General features: G+C 36.3%; 2 protein-coding genes across 12 annotated transcripts in view; one reads left to right on the top strand and one right to left on the bottom strand.

The window, feature by feature from the left end:
• The window catches only part of KANSL1L (KAT8 regulatory NSL complex subunit 1 like), a 579,301-nt gene that overhangs the window by 48,331 nt on the left and 507,487 nt on the right, over positions 1-23,483 (top strand). The window lies entirely within an intron of this gene.
• CPS1 (carbamoyl-phosphate synthase 1) overlaps positions 1-23,483 on the bottom strand; it is a 308,550-nt gene that overhangs the window by 69,815 nt on the left and 215,252 nt on the right. For all 11 annotated transcript variants that reach the window (XM_084998960.1, XM_084998953.1, XM_084998959.1 and 8 more), the window contains 13 exons: positions 23,313-23,402; positions 20,507-20,563; positions 17,923-18,015; positions 15,520-15,609; positions 13,711-13,839; positions 12,905-13,011; positions 11,894-12,032; positions 10,897-10,974; positions 8,985-9,083; positions 6,662-6,757; positions 3,495-3,684; positions 2,377-2,534; positions 591-719 (listed from right to left, as the gene is read on the bottom strand). In XM_084998960.1, coding sequence (XP_084855086.1) covers positions 591-719; positions 2,377-2,534; positions 3,495-3,684; positions 6,662-6,757; positions 8,985-9,083; positions 10,897-10,974; positions 11,894-12,032; positions 12,905-13,011; positions 13,711-13,839; positions 15,520-15,609; positions 17,923-18,015; positions 20,507-20,563; positions 23,313-23,402 — 1,455 coding nt within the window. The remainder of the gene's footprint in view (positions 1-590; positions 720-2,376; positions 2,535-3,494; positions 3,685-6,661; positions 6,758-8,984; positions 9,084-10,896; positions 10,975-11,893; positions 12,033-12,904; positions 13,012-13,710; positions 13,840-15,519; positions 15,610-17,922; positions 18,016-20,506; positions 20,564-23,312; positions 23,403-23,483) is intronic.

The raw sequence follows: 23,483 nt of genomic DNA, 5'->3' as shown, positions 1-23,483 counted from the left end.
GATTTTTCCTTTAATACTTAAGAAGGATTCAGAAATATGTTAACATGATTTTGATAGAAAATAAAATTTAAGCACTCAAATCTCACTTTTGCTTGTGTGTGTGTGTGTGTGTGTGTGTGTGTATGGCGGTTGGCAAAGAAATTACTCATTCATGATAACTTAGAGGTTTATGTTGTATATATTTTAAACACCTGAATCTGAGGTAAAGCTAAAGTACTCAATGTGTTTTGTTTCCCTTACTGGATGTCATCCATGTTGTATTATTTTCAAAAACAATGGAAAAGGGAACATTAAATTCTGGGTTTTTTAACAACTGAAATACATTTTAGCAAGATTGATTTCATGTCAATGACATCAACAGACAGTACAATAAAGATGGGCTTTGGGTTAATGCTATGTTCCAGTGCAAATGATTGCATTGTACTTCCCTGTCAAAAGTGTCATTTCTTGGACAACACTTTTACAGGATGTGAGAGTGATTTATAAACAGAGAAAGGTCGTTTCTCATCTACATAACTTTCTCTAATTGAAAGGGTATATCAGTAAATTTTTGAGGTTGGTAAGAATTTGGTCTCTGCAAAAACACAAACCTTGGTGCTGAGATCCAATAAGGTCTCCTTGTTAGGACAGATGCCTGAGCCTAACCCGCCCAGGGCGTAGGCAGAACGGATCATTACCGGGTAGCCAATGGTGTCTGCTGCCTTCAGTGCATCCTCAATCTGTCAACAAGAACAAGGATTCACAGTTTTAAATGCTGAGCACACTAGCAGAAAAGACCAACCAAGAGTCTGGCAATTCAGATAAATAGGTTTAATTGGGGAAAGTGACCATTGGGGAAATGTTCTATTATTCCCTCCCTTCTTTCTGAAAAACAAGTGTTATTTAAAATTTTAAGTAAAAGTTCGAGATTTTTAAAATATATACAGAAGGCTCTTTTTTAATCCCTTTTGGTGGTAAATTTTATTTTGCAATATATATATGTATATATATATACATAAAAAAAAAACAGAGTTCTTGTGTGGCTCAGCAGGTTAAAGACCCAGTATTGCCACTGCAGTGGCTCAGGTCGCTGCTGCGGCCCCAGGTCAATCCCTGGACCAGGAACTTCTGCATGCCATGGGCAGAGCCAATAAATAAATTAATTAATTAATTAATGTCCAAAGCTATAATAATCATCATTAATTTGAGAATTTTTAAATTAAGTTTAAAATTCTTCATTTCTTAACTAAACAAGGTTTTAGACTATAGAAATTAATTTGATATCAGTGCAACAAACCATTAGGAATACTATATAGAAAGCGATTTTTCACTTCTCAAGTTCAGTCAGAGAGTATTCCCAGAAGCTTGGAATTTTTTTTTTTTTTTAACTTATAGAATACAGCATATGGTGGCTATATTTTTCTGTCATGGAATATTATTACACTACCAATGGGAATGTAATTACACCTTTCCCATATGCCTGTTTCTCATCCTAAGGAAGCAAGGACATAATTAAATCTGGCAAGGAAAAAATAAATGTATGTCAGGAGTTTCCCAAATGTTCAGCAGAGCTATCCTGGGACTATTCCTGATTGACAGCTTTGCAACATGCTATGTACTGAATAGCACTCTTTTCTGAAAACATACATATCCCATTTTTAGTTGGCCCAGCAGCACTTGCGTTATTCCAGAGGATTTCCCTATTTCTACAATGAGGAAGTTGCATCAAAAACTGTCTCCAGTACCCCCACTTCCATGACTCTATGCCTGAAATCAGCAATAAAGTCAGAAACAAAAACAGTCATATTGGAAGCTGGCATTTTCCTGGTACCTGGTAACAGCCTATCAATAGGCACAGGATACGATGGAAAAGGATTAACAGAAATGCAAAAAAAATCTATCCCCTTTTAACGTCTAAGCCACAGGTTTCTCAGTCATAAATCTTGCTGATTAGATCCAATGTATTTTTCCCAGATGAGTTTATTGTAAAATGTTTATTCCATTCTAACAAAAAAATTAAATTCAACCATTTCCCATTTGCATTTACAAAATGTGTGACCAACCCCAGGAAGAAAGTAAAAATTACTCTGGCATTGCAAGTTGACATAGTTCTTTGTTTTGATTCAGAAGATTTGATACTCAGTGGCACTTCAACCATTGATAAACCACTTCATCTTTGGGCTTATGCTTCACTTTTCATAAAATAAGATATCAATACCCTAACATTTCAGCATTGAATGCTATAATTAATACACAGTTTCTCTTGAGGTACTAACCCATTTCTGGAGGAAAATATAAGCAAATATAATACTTTATCATTTGGGGGCATGACAAATAATTCTCTCTACCACGCAAGAAACATAATGTCCCTGTTTCTCCAGATCGAAGATTTCTTACCGATTCTACTGCAAAGCTTGGAGCAATCTTTTCATTAATCTCATTTAGCTTGTCTGAGAACAGCTGTCTATCTTCTGTGGCCATAATGGATTCAACTGAGGTCCCCAGGACTTTCACTCCATATTCCTTGAGCACACCTCTCCTGAATAGTTCCACTCCTACAGAAAAACAAAGTTTTATTTAATTTGAATACAACCTTTTTTTTTTAATCTTAACTCCAAAAATCTACCACAGTCCACAACAGAATTGTACTTAGGGTAAAAAAAACAAACATTTTTGAAAGAAAAATTCTGAAAACATTTTAGCAAAATATTTTGTTGATCCCACTATTACATATATTATCACCTTCTCCAAATGATTTTTACTATTTTTATTAATAAAATCATAAGATTATAGTGAGCCTTAAGACTTAGTATATTTCCTTTTATCAGGAAAGTTTATTCCTATAATGAGATTCTCTTATTTAAATAACCTCAGTTATCCACCTGGGTTAAAAATTATTAGAATTGTCCCTATTTCCACAAATTTTACGTCTAACTTAGGCTGTCTTTAATAATTGACATACAAAATACATCACCAACTACTTACCTCAACTAGCTAATGAGATTATCATTCATGACCTATATCTGAAGGTTTGGAACATTTTAAACAGGACAGAGCATAGGACTCCGCAGACGCATGAAGGGATGGGTGGTTGAGAGACTGATCCATGTTATCATGAAAATATATGTGAAAGTCAAATGTTACAGGGCTGACATATAAGAGCACAAAGCCCTTAACCAATGTTAATTCTCACTTTTCATTCATAATAGTTCTCAGGGTTTCACTGGGAGCAGAGAAAAGCAGGATCCTGAGATGGAGGAAGGAGACTCAAAAAACCTACTCATCCACTCCAGAACATTAAAGCAAAAGGTCTCTCTTTCTCCCCCAACTGTTCTATGAAATAAACTGGTGGTATTCATCATGTGACGCTTTCAGGTGGCTGTTTGCTAAGCTCCTTCACACAGAGGAAAGCTTTAGTGAACATAACAGAATACAATTGCAAAATGAATTAAAATAAAAAAAATATGCCTAAGTGCATGAACCAAAACTCTGCAATTAAACTTAAAAGAACTCACCACAGTTCAGAGCTGTCTGGCCACCCATGCCTAGAATTAACCCATCTGGCCGTTCTGCCTTGATGACCTCTGTGACAAACTGAGGAGTGATGGGGAGGAAGTAGACAGTATCCGCTTGCTTTAAGCCCACCTCATTGGTCTGCACCGATGCAATGTTTGGGTTCATCAAGACAGTTTTGACATTTTCTTCCTGAAAGAAACAAAAGGCTCTGGAATCCTAATATACGTCTAAAGAGAATAATCATAATCAATGAAGGGTTATCAGGTAACAAAATTTTTAGGTTATTCTACATGCTGTAGAGATCAGTAATGGGACTAGTGTGAGTGAAAGTGAAAGGAAGACAAACATTTGGTGAAAAGAAGGAAGAAAGTGCTTGAAAATAAAACTATCCAGAAAGAAGTAGCTATCTCTTGAGGATCACACTGAATTCCTTGTCGCTGTAGGTATTAAGCAACACTAGAGATGTTTTCTATAGAATTTGACTGAGGTCCACAAATATGACTCAACCTTACAGCTCAATTGACCCTAAAAAATAAAATATTCCAAAAATTTCTGAATGAGTAAAATGGAAAATAGAAAAAAAAGGGCAACATCAAAGCTGCTTCCTATTCTAATGTTTGTTGAAGAACAACACTGAGTGTATATTTTAAATGCAAGATAATGTGCTCCCTTCTAGCTGGAAGCACTGAGAGCCTTCTGCTGGTTTCCATTTCCTTCAGATTTTCATGCCTGCTGTAGCGCTTTGACAAAGGTCATTATACAGTGGTTTATACATATTACATAAAAATAAAATTACCATATGGCATAAAATAAAATACAATAAAAATTTTGTGTATGTGTGTGTGAAGACGTTCATAGTCCTATCTCATTCCTGGTATCCAGAGACCTCTAACATAATCATGTAAGCTACTAAGGATAACAGCTTTATAAACCAGGATGAGGGTGACACTTAGCAAAATAATCATTATGACATATGACTAGATGGGTCTTTTTATTTTACCTAGTAGCATGTCGGTTTTGAACTCTTCTAAAAATTCAACTAAATACTCAGATGAAAGTATAGAATTCATCCTTAAAAGCCCTACATATCCATGGGGGAGAATCTGAATGAAAAATTAAATATATTTCATACTACTTTCAATTCAAATAGTGCCTTAAAACTTTTAACACACTTTTTGTTAATTAATTTGATTTTTATAACAAGACTATGAAAGAAGTTTTTACCTTACAGATGAAGAAACTGAAATTCAGTAAGGTTAACTTGCCAATGATCATATAGCTGATAAGTGGCAAAATTAGGACTCTAATCCAAGTCTTATGACTCAAGTCCTATGCCCTTTCCTCAATAGGAGTTCTCTCTAAAACTGTAACGAATCATTTCAAAAAGAGTATTATTAACAAGATATTGAGGAGCTACGTACAGATAAGCAAATGCATTTAAAATATGGGTTAGAATTAAATAATTACGTCTAAACAGATAACACATCATTAAGAGAAGTCATAGAAGGTCTCCCTGCTATAGAAAAAGACCAACAGATATGTACATTTGTTAAGTACTTTTCTGAATATACTATAAAATGAATGTAGCTTTTTTTCTAAATCCAATTACAAAGGAAAAGGTCCCATAAATGCATGTGATGAGTGTCTATTCATTTTAAAACTTAGAAATAATTTCAAACCATTTTAATAAATGTTACATTTCTTCTAATATAGTTCCAGTTGTAACAGATGCACAATTTAAGTCTTTTTAGATATTTAGTTCATTAATTCATCTCTATTAACCTCCTAATTATTTACAACACTACATTGTATTAGTACGCCTATTCTTCAGTTCATATCTATAACTTCACCTTTTGGATGTAAAGCACATAAAAAATACAATCATGAAAATATTAATTCTTTATAAAACTACCAAAAAGGATAAAAAAAATGACATGCTAGTTAAATGTATTCTAAACCCTGAACACACTTAGATTGTGTTTCTAACCAATCTGAACTGGATATCCACTAGTCATCCATCTAAAGATAAGTTGAATTGTAATACAATGAAATAAAGTACACTTTGTGAAAATATACACAAAAAAACCTGTGTGCATGTGGGGAACATCCGTGGGTATACGGGAAAGAGTATTAAAAATAAAAACAAATGGAAAGAGGAGAAACATATTTGGGGGCTGTGTCTGTTTTGAACAGACAACTGTCAGGTGAAAATCTCTACCTATGGAATACTGAACAAGACAAAGAAACAAGGGGAAATTTTAGCTAACTGTTTTTCATATCGGTTGTCCTAGTCTCCTGCTCCCTTCCCTTTGTTGCTCTTTCCTAGCCAGGTCTCTTGTTAAGAATGGCTTTATACCACAAAGTCTGTGGAAAAGTCACGGAGAGCTCATTTTGCCTTTGGATGGCCTGATTAGCACCAAAATGGGGACTATCCCAGAAAGTAAAGACACCGAAGAAAAGCCAAATTAACTCCTCATGAAATAGAAACACCTGACACATCCAGGGGAATTTTTCTCAAAGTTTACTTTACTGATAAAGACTGGGGAGACTCTGAGAGACTCTGAAGAAGCCGGGAGGATCTTCCTCCCAATTTAGGTGTAAAACCCTCTATCTCACTTGAAACTCCAACCCTACCATCCAGGTAGGGCATCCAGTCCAAGTCACAGATGGAGGATCAGGTGTCCTAGTGACCTGTAATAACTTCTAAAGCTTCGACAAAAGGAAGTGTTGCCTTGGCTCCTCCAGCTAGATCTTTCCCATTTCCACCAAAGAGATGCCAGAAACACCCTGTAGAACACCTGAAGTACTTGGGCACCAGGGAGGCCCAAGTTCCCTCTTTCACACAAAAGACAAACATGTTTTAAAAGCTCACTGCCTCAATAACATCTATCAGTGCAGATTTATATGTTTTCAGTATAAATAGGTGATAACACAGGCACTTTCTGAAATCAATCTAATCTTCTTAATCTGCAGGTGTGCACAAGTGAGAAAGTTAAAATCTTGTTGATGATCAAACTTTCTTTAATAGAAGATGCATAAGGAATAGTGAAGGAAATTAATTATAACGACTTTGAAAAAAGTAGTGTCATAAATCTAAATTATAAAGTACTAATTAGGACTCATTAAAGGCAGTATATTAATTCCGGCAAAGATCACATTCTCTCACCTTCATGGCTTTTACAGCTTGCGATCCCGAGTAATCAAATTCTCCTGCCTGACCAATGGACAGACCTCCTGATCCTAGAATAAGGACTTTGGAAACCTGTCAGAAATAACAAAATGGCATGGCTTTTAGTATTAAGATGGGGAAATGCATGGGGAAGATAAAATATATCGTCTGGGTTTATGTGGTGATTTAAAGATAAACACTATTGTCTGTTTATATAGTGATTTAAAGTATAATGTTTTGAAATATATATATGAGTTAAACATTTCTAACTTCAAAAAGCAATTTCCAAAATCAGTTTTTACACTCAAGTAAAAAAATTTTGGAAGAGGCCTACATTTTATTTAAACACATACACTATATAAAAATAATTACATAAACATATATGGAAACAAATCTATATGTGTATATATAATTAATATAATTTACATATAATTTTTAGATTAAAGTCTCCTTAAAATTTAATTGATTAAATGTATTACTGTTCCACGGGTTTCTTCTGGACAAAGGATAGGCATACATACAAACAAGTCTATGGGCCTTTCCTAACAAATTAAAAGAAAATACAGGAGGCAAGAGGACACAGGGACACCTTCATATTTACATTTTACCTTTACTGTGCAGTTCAGTCCAGAAATACTTACAGAAAATACAATAATAAAAATATTGTGTTTTGGCAACATATTGAAATTCATATAAATCATATACACAATTTCAAGAAAAACAGTAACTCTGCTTTATTTTTTAACCCAAACTGCCAAGCCCTTCAGGGGAAAAAGATATTCTTGATCATTGCAAGAGATATGGAATTGGGAAACTCGGTTTGTATTTATTGAGTGCCTACTACATGCAATGCAGCAAAGAATCCCAAATCATACTTTTCCCTCACTATTTGAAAAAAGAAAAGCATCTGAAAAACATATGAGAAATACACTATCTGGTGGGTGGTTTCTTTAGCTACTGAGAATCCACAATTTGATTGGACCTTGAGTGGCTGGATGACCTTCAATCTCTCCATCTCAGGAAAAGAGGCTGTCATAGAAATCTTACAAACCATCTAACTCATTATTTAATGTAAACATAGAAATCAATTATTTCCATTCATAAAAAAGGATATATATATATATATATATATATATATATATATATATATATACCTGAAAATGCACATACTCCCTTCTAAATACTATAACGATGCTGTGATATAAGTGTTCCTTAACTATGAAAGAACTGGGTAGGAGTTCCTGTTGTGGCACAGCAGAAACAAATCCGACTAGGAATCATGAGGTTGCGGGTTCAATCCCTGGCCTGGCTAAGTGGTTAAGGATCCGGCATTCCTGTAAGCTGTGGTGTAGGTCTCAGACACTGCTTGGATCTGATGTTGCTGTGGCTGTGGCTGGCAGCTATGGCTCCAATTGGATCCCTAGTCTGGGAACCTCTGAGTGGCATGGGTGTGACACTAAAAAGCAAATTAAAAAAAAAAAAAAAAAAAAAAAAGAAAGAAAGAACTGGGTAGAAACCTTTTCCTATTAAGATGCATATTCAAGGAGTTCCCATCCTGGCGCAGTAGAAACAAATCCGACTAGGAACCATGAAGTTGCGGATCTGATCCCTGGCTTTGCTCTGTGGATTAAGGATCCGGCATTGCCGTGAGCTGTGGTATAGGTCACAGATGTGGCTTGGATCTGGCATTGCTGTGGCTGTGGCGTAGGCTGGCAGCTGCAGCTCTGATTGTACCCCTGGCATGGGAATCTCCATATGCTGCGGATGCAGCCCTCAAAAGACAAAAGACAAAAAAATAAAATAAAATGCATATTCAAACAAATAAGGATTCAGGTCTTACACTATATTAATCCTTATCTATCAGCTCTTCAGAGGAAAATAATATTATTCCATTCATGATGTTGAATAATAAATCTTATTTAAACAAAAAATTCTATCATCCATAATGATTCTGTGGTCTGAACTGTATCTCAAGCATTCATAGGGCTATGGCTTATTGAATAACGGAAAATACATCAAATTTAAAACTAAATTAATCCTTAGTCTTTATTAAATTATTTTTATTAAAAAAGTTTTAGGATAAGTGAACTTCGGAAAATAAGATTTTTTAAATCAAAACATGAAGATTCCAATGAACACCCAATGAATCATCAAGGACAGATCAAATAATTAGATGTTAAAATGATGGGTGATGGCAATATTACCAATCATATTTCATAGATATCAAGAAGGTTTACAACATTCACTTAAAAAAAGAAATCACCACATGGTAGAGAAAATACAAAATACATAAACCAAAAAGAAGTCCACAAATACTGACCTCAACACGAGATGCTACTAGAGCTGGCTTTGGTAGGACTGATGTAATGGTGGTACCTTTCCCCTTCTTTATCAGTGAGAAGAAGGAATCAAACAGATACTAGAAAAAAAAAAATATAGCCAACTAGTTAGAAGTTTCAAAATTCATAAAATTGTCAGATAAAATACAGTATGCCCTGTTCAATTTTAACTTTAGATAAGCAACAAAATAATTTCTTGGATAGTATTCCTATGCAATATTTGATTTTTTTTTTTTTTTTGGCCAAAGCTGACAAAACTAAACATTTACTACTATAAGAATTAAATCAAATAAACACTTTCAACTGCTCATCTAATCCTATCAAAAGAAAATTTTCAGCAAGACAATGAATATTTCAGATGATTCCTCCTGAAAATGTCATTTTCAGGCCCTTAATTAGGAACAATTTTCTTCTTCTAAATAAAATTCTAGCTTTGCAAAATAATAATAATAATAATAAAGCTATATTACTTGTATCTCCTAAAGTTAGAAATAATTAGATTAAAAATTTTTCTATAAGGCTTAAAAATATCTCTAAAGATTATTCTTTTTAAAAATTTTATTGGAATACAGTTGACTTACAAAGTTGTGTTAATTTCAGGCATATAGCAAAGTAAATCAGTTATACCTATACACATAACCATTCCTTTTCAGATTCTTTTCCCATATAATTACACAGTATTAAGTAAATTTCCCTATACTATGCAATACGTCCTTGTTACCTATCTATTTTATATACAGTGGTCTTAAAGTTTATCAGTATATTTACTTCTGCTGTTGTTCTAAACATGACCAATTTCAACAAAGATAGTCATTCTGCAATTATTTGGCAGGACCGAAAAAAAAAAAAAGTGATACCAAATATCATATGTCTTAACTTCAATGTTCCTAATCTGAAGTGCAACAAGAGGCAAATAAGTTAAATTTTAAATTAAAAAAGTATTTAGCATGCTCTAGACAGTAGATGTATGTAACAGTATTTTTTTTTTTTTTTTGAGTTTCATCATGGGTAGGCAATGTTGTATAGACTTTGGCTATTAAGAACCATTATTTCCTAGTAATATTAAAACAAGGAGAAAATACAAATATCTGAAAAGGCAACTCAAGGGTGAGGAAGTAGTCTACAAAGGGGAAATTCTTATTCTCCTTTTTGTTTTACTTAGGTATCTTTTCTGAGAGCATCTGCTGACAAGAAAGGATTGTCAGCATTAGTACGGGAGGCCCCAGGGTATGGAAGAGTCACTCCAGACTTCCCAGACTTTGCTGAGTGTCACCGCAAGCTCTTGTTTGGAAAGACATTCTTGAACAATGAACCAAAAACCCACACAAAGAAGTAAAAATCTTTAAATTAAAAACTAAACTCCTCTAAGCATTCCTTAAGGTTCCTTTCTGAAGCCACTGGACTTATATGTATGTGCATGCATACCGTCCCCTCTTCACACCCCTGCCCTTCTTCTTGCTCCTGCTGCTGTTTATCCTCCCTTTGTGGCTACACAACCAGTTGCCATAGGGATTTTTGTGAAGTCACAGATGGGGGATTAAAATTTCATTTCAGTTATGAGAGGGAAAGAGCAAGAGGAAACTCATTTGCATAGTACGACAATTGTAAATTTCAGAACTAAATATATTAGAGTGATAATCATTTAAATAAAAATCACATTGCATTGGTATCTTAAGGGCTTTCTCACTTTAAATTTTAAAAAAGATAGAAATGTCCTCCCTGATATTCATGAGGAAATTGTCACACAATATGAGTGTTATCAAAGCACTCTTTTTAAGAACGCTCTGTACCAAGACCACCTAGGATGAATATTTTGGTTTCTCAATTTTTCACATAAGTTCAATTCTGATTAAAAACTTTAAATATATAACAGGCCTCATCTTTCTGACATACCTCAGTGTCCAATGGCCCTGGGCTGACCTCTGGGTGGAATTGCACACCAAAAAATGGTTTGCTTTCATGCATAATCCCCTAAAGGAATAAGAAATGGGAAGAAATTCCTTCAGTAACAAGATGCATATCAACCAGGACTAGGTATGATTCAGTGGACAGTAAAGTTCGAATTTAAAAACTAAGTCAAATGCTGAGACCATTCTAAAAACAAACAGTACTAACAAAAATAAGCCAATGGGGATTCAACCTGTGTGATTCCCTTATTAAAAACAACTGATTTGGTCTATAGCCTTTGAGGCCCCTCTAGGCTCTGTTCAGAATAAACTCCAATCCTCTTCTTTTCTCCAACTCCTAAATTACTTCTCCAAAGGTCTTGTCAAAGCCTACTTCAGTGCTAAGTGAATCCCAGAGACCCACATAAACTGGGCCCAAAGGGACTTAAACCAATCACCCATTAGCAATGAATGTGTAAGACAGCCATTGATTAAGCACTGAAACAGTGCATCTTAATGAATCAACTGATAGAGAATAAAACAGAGAGAAATGACTTTTTAAAAAGCAGGAGGCTGTTGGAGTTCCCGTTGTGGCTCGGTGGTTAACGAATCCGACTAGGAACCATAAGGTTGCAGGTTCGATCCCTGGCCTTGCTCAGTGGGTTGAGGATCCAGCGTTGCCATGAGCTGTGGTGTAGGTCGCAGACGCGGCTTGGATCCCACGTTGCTGTGGCACTGGCGTAGGCTGGTGGCTGCAGCTCTGATTCGACCCCTAGCCTGGGAACCTCCATGTGCCGCAGGAGCAGCCAAAGAAATGGCGAAAAGACAAAAAAAAAAAAAAAAAAAAAAAGCAGGAGGCTGTGGGAAATCCTCCATAACAACAATTCTTCCACATACACACCACGGAAAAGCCCACATAAAGAAGGGAAAGGTGTTTGTAAGACAGAGTATTAAAAGCACTGCCTTCCTCCTCTGCCCTCAACAGGACTATTCAGAGCACTTACCTCATTTGTTTGATCATTGACATTCACAAAAAGTGGTTTCCAGCCAGCAGGAAGGGTGCTGTCCAGGGCATAGCCATGATTCTGAGCAGTAATGAAAGCCTGTCTGTTTGTGATATTCAAAACAGGCTGATTCTGCCCTCTGGAGAGAAGAGGTGAAAAAGAATATGGAAAAGGAAAAGTGAAAAGAAGAATATAAACACATCAGTTGTAAAACAGTGAATAAGAAAAGCCTATTAAAATTCAAAATTTTGCACTTGCTTAGTGAAAATTACTCTGTGAGAAAAGTCACAGATTGTTAATTCCAATAATTTCAGCCGCAAAAATCAATCCAAGAAGCTTTGTTGTGTGTTAAATATTGGGTCTATTAAACTTCTATAATCAGTTTTAGAAAAAAGCAATTGAACTCATAACAAAAAGTTAAGATTTGCTCACTAGCTTAACAGAGGCGGACAAATACAAGCAACTTATTTTAAGAGAACTACCGAAGTGTTAAAGCCAAAGGAGATATCTGGGGGGATGATAAAGGGATAACTTCACAGCCCTGAATCACTTTGAATTATACTTTATGGGGAGGGTGGGCTGTGAGGGAAAGTTCCAAGTTGAATAAATTAACATCATTTGGGGTAAGGAAGTAAAACCAAGAGGATCTGAAGATTTCTCAGTTCTTAGGTCACGCTAGAGTGTTACAATGTTAGCAGTGCTCTGAAATCAAGCTTAAAATCAGAACAATTTCCCTTGGAATAGCAGTTGATTGAGTATTATGACCTCAATTTATGCCAAGGAAAGGAAAATAACTTTACACTATGGCAAAGTTATCGTTAAAGAAGGCTGCCTTTCAAAAATGCAATAAAAGTGGTATCAGGTAGTCAGACAACTGTGAACCATGTAATAGTGTGGTTATCTATTTATTCTAAAGAAAATGGTATGTAGGTTCTCTAAGTCTTTTCAGTTTCGTTTCTAAAAGTATTTCAGAGCTAGTCTGACCCATAAACAGAAGCATAAATGCCTCACCTGTTGGCCATGGCCATCTTGTAGGCTTTAGCTCCAGCGGCCAGTCCTGTTATCAAATTTCCTGTACTGATTCCAAATAACGGCTCCTTGCGATCACTTTCCAAGATCTAAATCAGAAGAAAATTTTTATATATGCAGAACATTTTCCACAAAAAATGCTACCTCAGAAGGAATAAAATGAAGACTTCTTTTCCCTTTAATTTACAAGGTAAAGAGAAGAGTAATTGAATAAAATGTTAGCCTATAAATAAGGACAGGATTGACAGTGTGTAGCATTAAAATTCAATAGAATGTACTTAATATTCAGATTACACTAAAGATAATTTAATATTTCTCTAGAAACTTGAAGGTGTCATAGGTCCCAAGGTCATGGTGAGGAAACAGGAGTTGTCATTTTACAATCTTAGAGATGACACTTTTGGCGATCTGACTCCAGCTCTCTGAACCCAAGGACACATCCCAGTTACTTTGCCTGAAGTTACTTCGCTCTTTCTGTGGTACTCTCTCTTTGTTGGTCCCCTTGTACACTATCTGTGCTGACATTGCCTCAGAGGTCATAAATAGTAGTACTAAAAAATACTTGGATAAATAAAATATACTACAGCCTTTTGTGGAAAGCCACACCTACAGCATGTGGAAGTTCCAGGGCCAGAGATTGAACCCTCGCCACAGCAGCAACCTGAACCACTGCAGGGACAACCCACTTGCACCACAAGAGACCTCCCTATATTATAGCATTTTTGGCAGTCCAGGGCTGACTGCCTCCACTTCACACACAGGTACACACCACCCCAGGTTCACTGCACCTTTTTGACATTCTGAATTAGTGGTTCTGCCAGAGCTGGGTTCCCAGGTCCTCCAGCAATTAAAAGCCCATCATATTCCATGTTGGTGAAATCATGATTCCAGGGAACTACATGCACTTCTGCTCCTCGCTAGAAAGGAAACACAAGAATAATCGATTTAATTTTTTCTTTGTCAAAAGGGTAGACCTACTCTTGGTTAATTACTCCCTAAAGGGAAGGGAAACACAGTGCATGATTCAAATAATGCCAAGCAAAAATTTCTTTGGTGACTCATTGTATTTTGTGTGATATAAATAGACCCTAGAATAGAAAGTGTAGGGAAAAAAACACCATTTAAATTTTGATTCTGAAAAAATAGATAATGCACTTTCCCACACTTCAAGAGACTGCAGAGCTTAAAGGCTTCATGACTGGGTGCACAAGAATATAGGTTATTACTAGCTATGGGAGAGAACTGCAAAAAAGAAGACAAATTCATTTTGTCCAAAATTTAATTTGGTCCACCTTTTACCTTTTTCAATTTTGTAGTTTTTGTCTGACAATATTTTAATCAGCCTTCATTCCTAGAGTTTTCTCATATTATCTATAGTATTTATATTCTGATAAAAAGTTAGAACTTCTTTATATAAAAGTGAATAGGAACTTGTCTTTAACTGTTTCCCTAGAAGCATTTCCTAAGATAACAATTTAAGAGAAAGAAGTTTCTTTGAGAGGGTTTCCAAGAAATATCAAGAGAAAGCAACACAGTGAAAGACCCTAATAGAGAATGCATTATTGGACAGTTACCACAATGAGCACATGGAGCTTCAGGCCACTGGGGAACTCTGAGAACCAGTGCAGAATATCCACCTGAAGCCAGCCTAGCCAGGTAGCAAAGGAGCTGGGGAATTTATACACTGATGCTCTATACTCATTGGTTGGAGCTGCTCCAGGGGTCACTCATTCTATGTCATTTCCTGGCTGCCGGCAGCCTCCAACCAACCAAAGAGAGCCCTCAGGCAATGAGATGCAGGCACCTGAAACTGGAAGATGGACAAAATGCCTTAAAATGGTAAAATGAGAGGGAGATATGGATTGGCCATCTCCAGCATCCATTAAAAGTCTATGCACATTTTTGTTCTAAAATTGACCAGCATTTGAAATAATGATTTAAATATTGCTAATATTCTCTACAGAAACAAGGTGAACCAAAGAATTTTCCTTTACCCATGCTAATTTGTTTTAATGCAAATATATCTGCAGGGGGGGGTGTATGTGTATAAGAGAGATAGAGAAAGAGACAGAGAGAGAAAGGCAGAGGAGAAATTCCAACATTTAAGAAGACACCGTAATAACAGCTACGATTCTCCTCAAGGATTTTTAAGGTCTAATTTAAATTGGTTCTCTAAGAGCTAATATAAAGCAGTGTGAAAGTACATACTCTAACAGGGCATGACCCCTGCAAACATGTGGTACATAATAAATGTAACCCAAAAGGGGGATGCTCCTCCTACTGACTAGCTTTTTGTTCATCTCCAAATCCCAGGAAACTGAGTGTATCATGTCTTAGAATGTCAGTCGATAAGTGAAAAGAAAAATCATCATTATCTTCTTTGTTTTTATAGCATTTGAGGAGGTTTTTTTTAATCAGTAATCTACATTTCAAATTTTAACATGGATAAATATTCTATCTCATAGATCAAAGGCAATAGCAGTAAAGTACATCCTCTGACATTCTGAGAGATTACACACGCTTTCTCTGAAACAGATAGAGGAAATCAGATTAACACTAATGAAACCCTTATCCTAGAGATGAAATAAATTACTTACCTTTACTAGTAGGCGGATTACATTGTTTTTTATCCCACAGTCTACAGCTACCACTTTCGTAGGATTTCCTTTGCCATACACCTTGACATCCTGCCATTTTAAAAACCAGAGAGTGAAAGAGAAGGTCCAGCTAAGCAACATACAATACATACACACATCTCAGGATGCTCTGCACTTGCAAACAGATTGATCGCTAACTACTAGGGAGTGGCTGGCAGTTAACAATCAATTTGTAAGAAAGGCACAGCAAAGACCACACACTGTATCTTTTTTACAAGAAAAGAGTATTTTGCTGTTTTGTATAAAATGTTGATTATAGTCATAACAATTACCCCTAAGAAATTGGTTGTTTCCATAATTAATAACCATTTTTCCCATGTTTTGCCTCATTAACAACGAGTAGCAATGGAATTTTCAAGTATTATTGCCTGATTCAGCACTAGACAGAAGTGGTAATGGATACATCATGCTTTAAATAACACTTGATCCTCAACTTGCAATAAAGTTTGGATGGGATAAAGCTATTGTGCACTAGGCTTATGCAGTGGGGCTAATGGATAAAATCAGTCTGAGTCAGAGGAATTGCTAAGCTCGTGTAGACCACTGGTCCCTTTAGGTTACTGTGCAATCATTTGCATTTAAATGGTAGACTTCATAAAAGGATCCCAGAGCATATCATAATCATTACCTACGTTTTAAGCACTGCTTGGAGTCAGATCCATTTTCACAGGCATTTACCCAAGAAGTAGTTTCCCAAAGTCATAAAAGAAGAAATAATAGAAATAGAGAGAAAGCCTAAAGGGATGAGGGCCAACCCTGGTTCCAGCTTCGAGAGTTAGCTAGCACATTCTAAATTCAGGATTATTTCAAAGTTTGTTAAATGTTTCAGATGAAATCTGCAATCTGATCTCTACACAAACACATCATATACTCTCCATACAGAATGACAGAAGTAAACAAGACCTTACCGAAACCTGAATGTATGAATGAGGTAGGACTCCCCAAGAGAGGAATACATTATGCAGTGCTTTTCAACCTTATTTGACCATAGAATTTTTTAAAGTAACTTTCTCCAGGCTAATGTACTTCAAATTTCGAAAAGACTAGATTAAAATCTGAAGGTAATTCTAAATGCTAAAATTCTACGTAAATAGCCCTCTATCATAATGTGTCTCAAACAAAATCACTTCATGGGGAAATGTGTTGAAACCTCTTTCTCCTATTTGTCCAAGTCACCCTACAGGCTCTTCCAGCTGTTACTGCTCAGTCCAGGCTTTCATGACTTTTGTCCTAATTAGTTACAATAACTTTCTAGTTACCTACTCTTTTACCCAGTTTACTTTACTCCAAGATGTTGCTGAATGAGTTCCCCATACTTTTCAGTTTTGTTGACTTCTTTAGCCAATGATACTAAACCCGCTAATTCTAGTCCCATCCACCTCCACTCATCTTTAGCCAAATGTGTGAACCTTTATGTGTGAACCCTTTGGTCAGCCATATTGTTTCACACCTCTATGCCTGTCAACACCTGCCGTTTATTCTGTCTGAAATAAATTTCTAGTTTTCCATCTACCTACTTGCTCATTATGTCTCAAAACAAACCTAACTCCTCTGCAGAGTCTCCTCTGATCCACCTTTCTCATTCGCTGTTTCCCCACACTTGCCCCGTGGCACCTTGCATATATTCCAAGGATAACATTTATCACAGTATTCTGTCCGTGGTGATTACTTGTTTGTCTACTCCACCAAACCCTATGGTCCTCAAAGACAGACTGTAGTCCAGGAGACTCACACCTACAGTAATAGATATTCAGCCAAAACCAACAGACATCTTTCTAGGATGTATTCTAGACCTTCTTGTAAATATACATGAAACGTATCACACTTTAGGGTGATACAGTTATCAGCATGAATATTAGTTTTTCAACTGAGCTATAATACACTATATCTTCAGTGTGTGCAGGAACAGTTTTTCCCTGCACAAAATGACCACAGATGCTGACCACTGTACTGGTCTGATTTCTATAAAATGTCCTTGGCTCTCTGACAGATCATTAGCTCTGACTCCTGATTGTCACTGTGCTTATCTTCGGCAGTTGAAGGACCCTTTGATTTGACATTGTTAAAGCCTTGAGCTGGGGAACCACAAAAGGAAAAAAAGAAAAGTTAAAATAATAGTAAACAGTCTCTAAATCAAGCCATGACGATTACCCTGAAAATAAAAGTTACCAACTTTAAATGCACTTATTTTGTTATATATCAATTTCAGTTGCTATGAAACTCCTTTTTCTCTCAACTCTAGTGCTTCTAACCCTCTATCTAAATGAGAATTTTGATATTACAAAAAAAAGAAGGTCTAAAAGGAATAAAGTCAAACTATAAAATATGAAGAAACTCTCTCACCTTGGTTGAAACCTCAGCAATCAAATTCTGCTTATTTGGATCCACAAAATCCACAGACTGACCTTCAAATTCAATCTTCCCAAGCATGGTACCCTATCAAATTAAAAAATTAGATAGTTAACAAGGAGCAATGATGCAGGTGCTGACAGGATAGATTCACAGGGATTTACACAGATGCTCCAATATTTAGATGTCTTTATAACTACTCAAAACCATCATCAGATCTTCATCTTCTCAACTTGGGTAGATGAATCAATTTGTGTGGTACATTTTGGGAAACTTAAGAAAAGTTAAAGGGCAAGAGAATTCAGGTCTCCAGTTTCTAAGTAGATGCAAATTGGAGTATTTAGGGTACTTGTGACCTAAAGATATTTCATGGGAGATGTGGACAAAATAATCTATTGAGAGGAAAAAAAAATCTAAAAAATGTTGAAAATTGAAAAAGAATGGAAATACATTAAAGAATAAAATTCACAAAATATGTGAAATGCTGTACAATTCATAAAATTTGAGAAGATGCAGTGAGAATGTTCACTGCTTTAGACATGCTAAGAAGGGCTTGAACTTTAAAGAATGCTTAACCATCTGTAAAGTTTTCACAAATAAGCCTTGCTAGCTTGAACATGGCAAACATCTTCTTATTCTTAGCTATGTCTTGAGATTTACTTATTTGTTAGTAAGTCTGGTTTAACCTATTTAGAAAAATGGTATATTATATTTAGCAATTAAGACATTATTGGTGGGAGGACGTCATGGTGGTGATTTCATAATCCAAATCACAGAATTCCGTGATTATATTAATGGATCCCTAATTCTGAAATTTGGTTTTCAGTTTTCATTCCCTTTTTTCATAAAGGATGCTCAATGAAAAACATCCTTCATTTTCAACCTCAGACTAATAAAACTGAAAGCCACAACACACATTTTTGATATGAGCCCACATTATTCATAATCAAATATAATAGGCAGTTCTACAGTTTTGTCTGTGCTAATTCGAATACCTAACTTCCCCTGATAAAAGTAGGGTTCACCTTAAACTAACATAACACATGAAGAAAATATTGAAGGAGTTTCCGTTGTGGCTCAGTGGGTAACGAATCTGACTAGGAACCATGAGGTTGCAGATTCCATCCCTGGCCTTGCTCAAATGGGTTAAGGATCCAGCATTGCCATGAGCTGTGGTGTAGGTTGCAGATGCGGCTCGGACCCCTCATTGCTGTGGTGCTGTGGCCGTGGCGTAGGCCGGCAGCTACAGCTCTGATTCGACCCCTAGCCTGGGAACCTCCATATGCCGTGGGTGTGGCCCTAGAAAAGGCAAAAAGACAAAAGAGAAAAAGAAAATATTGTAAAATATTTTCCCACATTAGTAAGCCCGACTATCTTCCACTCCACCTACCAATTTTGCAGCTTGAACTCAACTTCATTGTATTCCCTCCCTTCCCATTCTGTTAGCCTCATCATTATTCACTGCTCCACAACACTGGGCTAAGAAAACACAGAAATCTACTTGGGATATATTATCTCACTAACGTCTATTCTCAGGAAAATCATGAAGGAGAGACTAAAATCAGAGGTAGAGTAGAAGAATCGTATAAACTGTCTCTTTCTCCTGGTCATGAGAATGTGTCCCTGTTCTTATTTTCAAACTGTTCTTTCTGTTTACAGAGATCCTGGGTGGATACCTATTCTAAAAAGAAGTCTACAACAGATTTTCTTGAAGAATCTATTTCACTTTGAAATTGCACCTTTTTTTTTTCTTTTTTAAGAAAAATATAAAATTCAATGAGAAAATTTTAGTGGCATTGAGGCAATTTAGTTAATATTAGTGAACTATAATTGGGGTTTTTTTTGGGGGGTCTGAGATATGAAGATTTCATGTAAGAGAAAAAGCAGTTTCCACGTCTTATAACAAGAAAAAGGAAGCAGATGGTGATGATGTACTCTCAGAGGAAGGGTCAAATATTTCCGTAGACATGAAAGCAAAGACAAACTTAACTTTTATCATCTTGGTCACTGGAACAATCTCAAGAAAGACTATATAATTGAGGTAACATGTGCAGGGCTCATTTAATTCACTCATGAACTATAACTCAAGTAATTTCACAGACAACTCCTCCAAGAGGACTAAACGAATACCAGCACCAGTGCTGTATACTCCCTGATTTGCATGTTTCAGCAAGTACGTATTCAATTTAGGCAAAATCGTTATGCACCTATTTACCTTCTCCACTTGTTTCACCAGCCCTGTCACATGAGTTGAATTACAACAGCTCTAACCTGTCACTTGGAATAGTGTACACACAGTAGGTACTCCACAAGCTACTGCAGAGTGAATTAATCTCAAAATCACTCAGTAACAAACATCCCAATCAGGTATCCAGTCTCAGAAATTACATTGGGAATAGTAAAACAGGATGACAGGGACCCAAATGACAAAAATTAGCCAGATTTGTTCTTTTACATACTAATGGATTACTTGGTAACTGAGGAAATATCTATCTATCAATAGATAGATAGATAGATAGATAGATAGATATAGATATATGCAAAGAAAAATAGATTTGGCTAAAGATGATTATCATACCTTATCCCGAATTATTTTAGTCAGCATTCTTGTATCCACTCCATAAACTGCAGGGACCTATAAGGGAAAAAAAAATTGTGGTGACAGTAAAATTGGAGGAAATTAGGTCCAGAGTATTTTCAAATTACAAATTTAACATCATCTATCTTCTTGAGCAGTAAGTAATCTTCCCACTCCTTCTTTTCTCTTTTCCAGGGTGACTGTGTTGCAAGAATAAGGTAAATTGCTGTTCCAGCTGGGCACAAGGCTCTAAATACCCAGACTCTTTCTTAGAATGAAAAATGAGAAATTCCAACATCAATCTTCTGCTACAGTTTTGTTGCTTTTAATCCACAATGTTAAATAAATAATATAATATCATTTTATATAGACATATAGGTATTTTTAAATAATAGAATTTTTGAACTTCATAAGCAAAGGTATATCAATAATATGCAAATGTGTGTTATGAGCCAAATATTCCTGGCACATAATAAGCAATCAACCTTTCCTGAAAGTATTTGTTAAGTAATCACGCTGTACTAAGTTTTGCCCAATCTATTAGTAAATTGGGGAACGCCATCATTTGTTTCAGTTTTGTTGACTAGATTGGACAGAGATAGTAAGTCTCCTCTTATTCCCAGTTTTGTTTTCTGTGTTTTCAGTTACCTGTGATCAACCATAGTCTAAAATATTAAATGGAAAATTCCAGAAATGAGCAATTCATAAGTTTGAAATCGTGCGCCACTCTGAATAGTGTGATGAAATCTCCGACCATCCTGCTCTGTCCCACCCAGGCTGTGAGTATATGGACCACCCTTTGTCCAGCATTTCCCACCTCTTAGTCACTTAGTAGCCACCTGGATTATCAAGTGAACTGTTATGCTATCACAATGCTGTGTTCGAGCAATGGTTATTTTACCTACTAATGGATCCAAAGGGCTGGAAATTCAGATAGTCCCTTACTGTGCCTAATTTATAAATTAGACTTTATCATGCATACGCATATATAGGAAAAAAACATAGTATATGTGGGGTTTGGTACTATCCAGTTTCAGCATCCACTGGGGGACTTGGAAAGTACCCTCCATGGATAAAAGGGGGAAAGAACAATGAATTAAGAATCAGGAAACAGGTTCTAATTTCTTCCCAATTATCTGAGTGATGTTCAAGCAAGGTGTTTTTCCCTCTCTGTGCATAGAGGAGGTAAACTGATTATTATCCTAGCCTCTCTTCTTTTCTATGTGTCTGTGATCACGGAAGGAGATTCAAAGCACATTTAAAAACAAACAAACCATGGATTAAGCGTATACTTAAACTACTGGTTCTGACACAGAGCAGCTATAACACAAAGGGAACATTACGGGGAGGAAGGAGGAGCCTCCTGGATGACGATTACAAGGAGGTAAATTAGACAATGATTAAGAAACTAATGAAGACCTGGGAGATAATACAGATGTCTTCTTCACTGTGGTATATGGAATATGCACACTGCGGCACATGGCCAATAGGGACATGCTGTATAGCACAGGAAACGCTACCCAATATTATGTACTAATCTATACAGAAAAAGAATCTGAAGGAGAATGGATGTGTGTATATGTATAACTGAACCACTTTGTTGTACAGCAGAGTTTATCACAACATTGTAAATCAACTATACTGCAATAAAACTTTAATATAAATAGATAGATGTAGATAGAGATGTACCTATAGATATAGATATAGATGGCTTCTTCTCTCTTAAAATTTAGCAAGGATGAGACCCAGGAAACTAAGGTTAGGATTTTTTTGTTTGAGAGGGGCAACATTTAGCCCCAATCCATAGATGCTCATTGGAGAGGCAGATCTTTCCCACAATGATATTCTGCAAATTAAAGGCCCAGTAGCAATTTAACAAAAAGCATCTACAGTAACACTGGAAATGAAACTTAGTTTAGCAGGTCTGAAAACTTTAAATATGACTGACTTTCGAATCAAGAGAATCCTCTTATCTGATTAGAAAATAAACTTAGGAGTTCCCGTTGTGGCGCAGCGGAAACAAATCCGACTAGGAACCATGAGGTTGCAGGTTCGATCCCTGGCCTTGCTCAGTGGATTAACGATCCAGCGTTGCAGTGAGCTGTGGTTGCAGACGCGGCTCAGCTCTGATATTGCTGTTGCTGTGGTGTAGGCTGGTAGCTACAGTCTGATTCGACCCCTAGCCTGGGAACCTCCGTATGTTGTGGATACGGCCCTAAAAAGAAGAAAGAAAGAAAATAATACTTAAAGAAGATACAAGATAAGGTTATTAACTTTTGCATTTATTACTTCAAATAAGATGATGTCTAATTTTATGGCATGGAGTCATAAACTTTAAACCCAAAGAGATTTGATGGCAATCTGTTTATATTAATTAAAATTAAGAAAGTATGGTATGACAACATGACCTAAGCAATGTCACACAGTAGTTAGTGGTAGAGCTGGTGCTAAAATCCATGACACGAGTTACATATCCAGATTCTGGTTTAAATGGTTACATTGTCCCAGAGAATAGAAAACTCTAAAATTTCTCCTAACCCCTTTCCAGAAAGAGAAATGCTACCAAGCATGTATGAGTGCCACCTAGTGGATAAACTGAAAATATAGAGTCCTCAGTGTTTAAAGAACATGTTCTGGATAGTTCAGCCTGTAGTAACATAAGAAACTGCTCTCTGAAATGGAAGGAACTCAAACTGCATGATCTGCCCCATCTTTTTGGCCCTTTTCAATTACATATACCTGCCAGGTTTCCATGGACCCCATTAGTTGTCCTTAAATGATGCAGGATGCCTATCAGATTTCTCACCTTTTCTTCCTGTAGCCATTGCCCTAGACTCTTGGTAGCCAGCCAGTGGTGGTAGTCATCACTGTAATTCAGCACCAGCAAGCCTGCAACCTAGGAAGACAGGCAATCATTTTAAAGAGGTGATCACAAAATATCATCCGACTTTTTTAACTTGTCTTAAAAGTCAGTTTG

The sequence above is a fragment of the Sus scrofa genome, chromosome 15, assembly GCF_054392235.1.
Source record: "Sus scrofa isolate SSC_HxYL_T2T_F1_AM1 chromosome 15, Sscrofa_HxYL_maternal_Yorkshire_Landrace_v2.0, whole genome shotgun sequence".
NCBI lineage: Eukaryota > Metazoa > Chordata > Mammalia > Artiodactyla > Suidae > Sus > Sus scrofa.
Note: the sequence above shows the minus strand (reverse complement) of the source record. Positions and strands in the feature narration are given on the sequence as shown.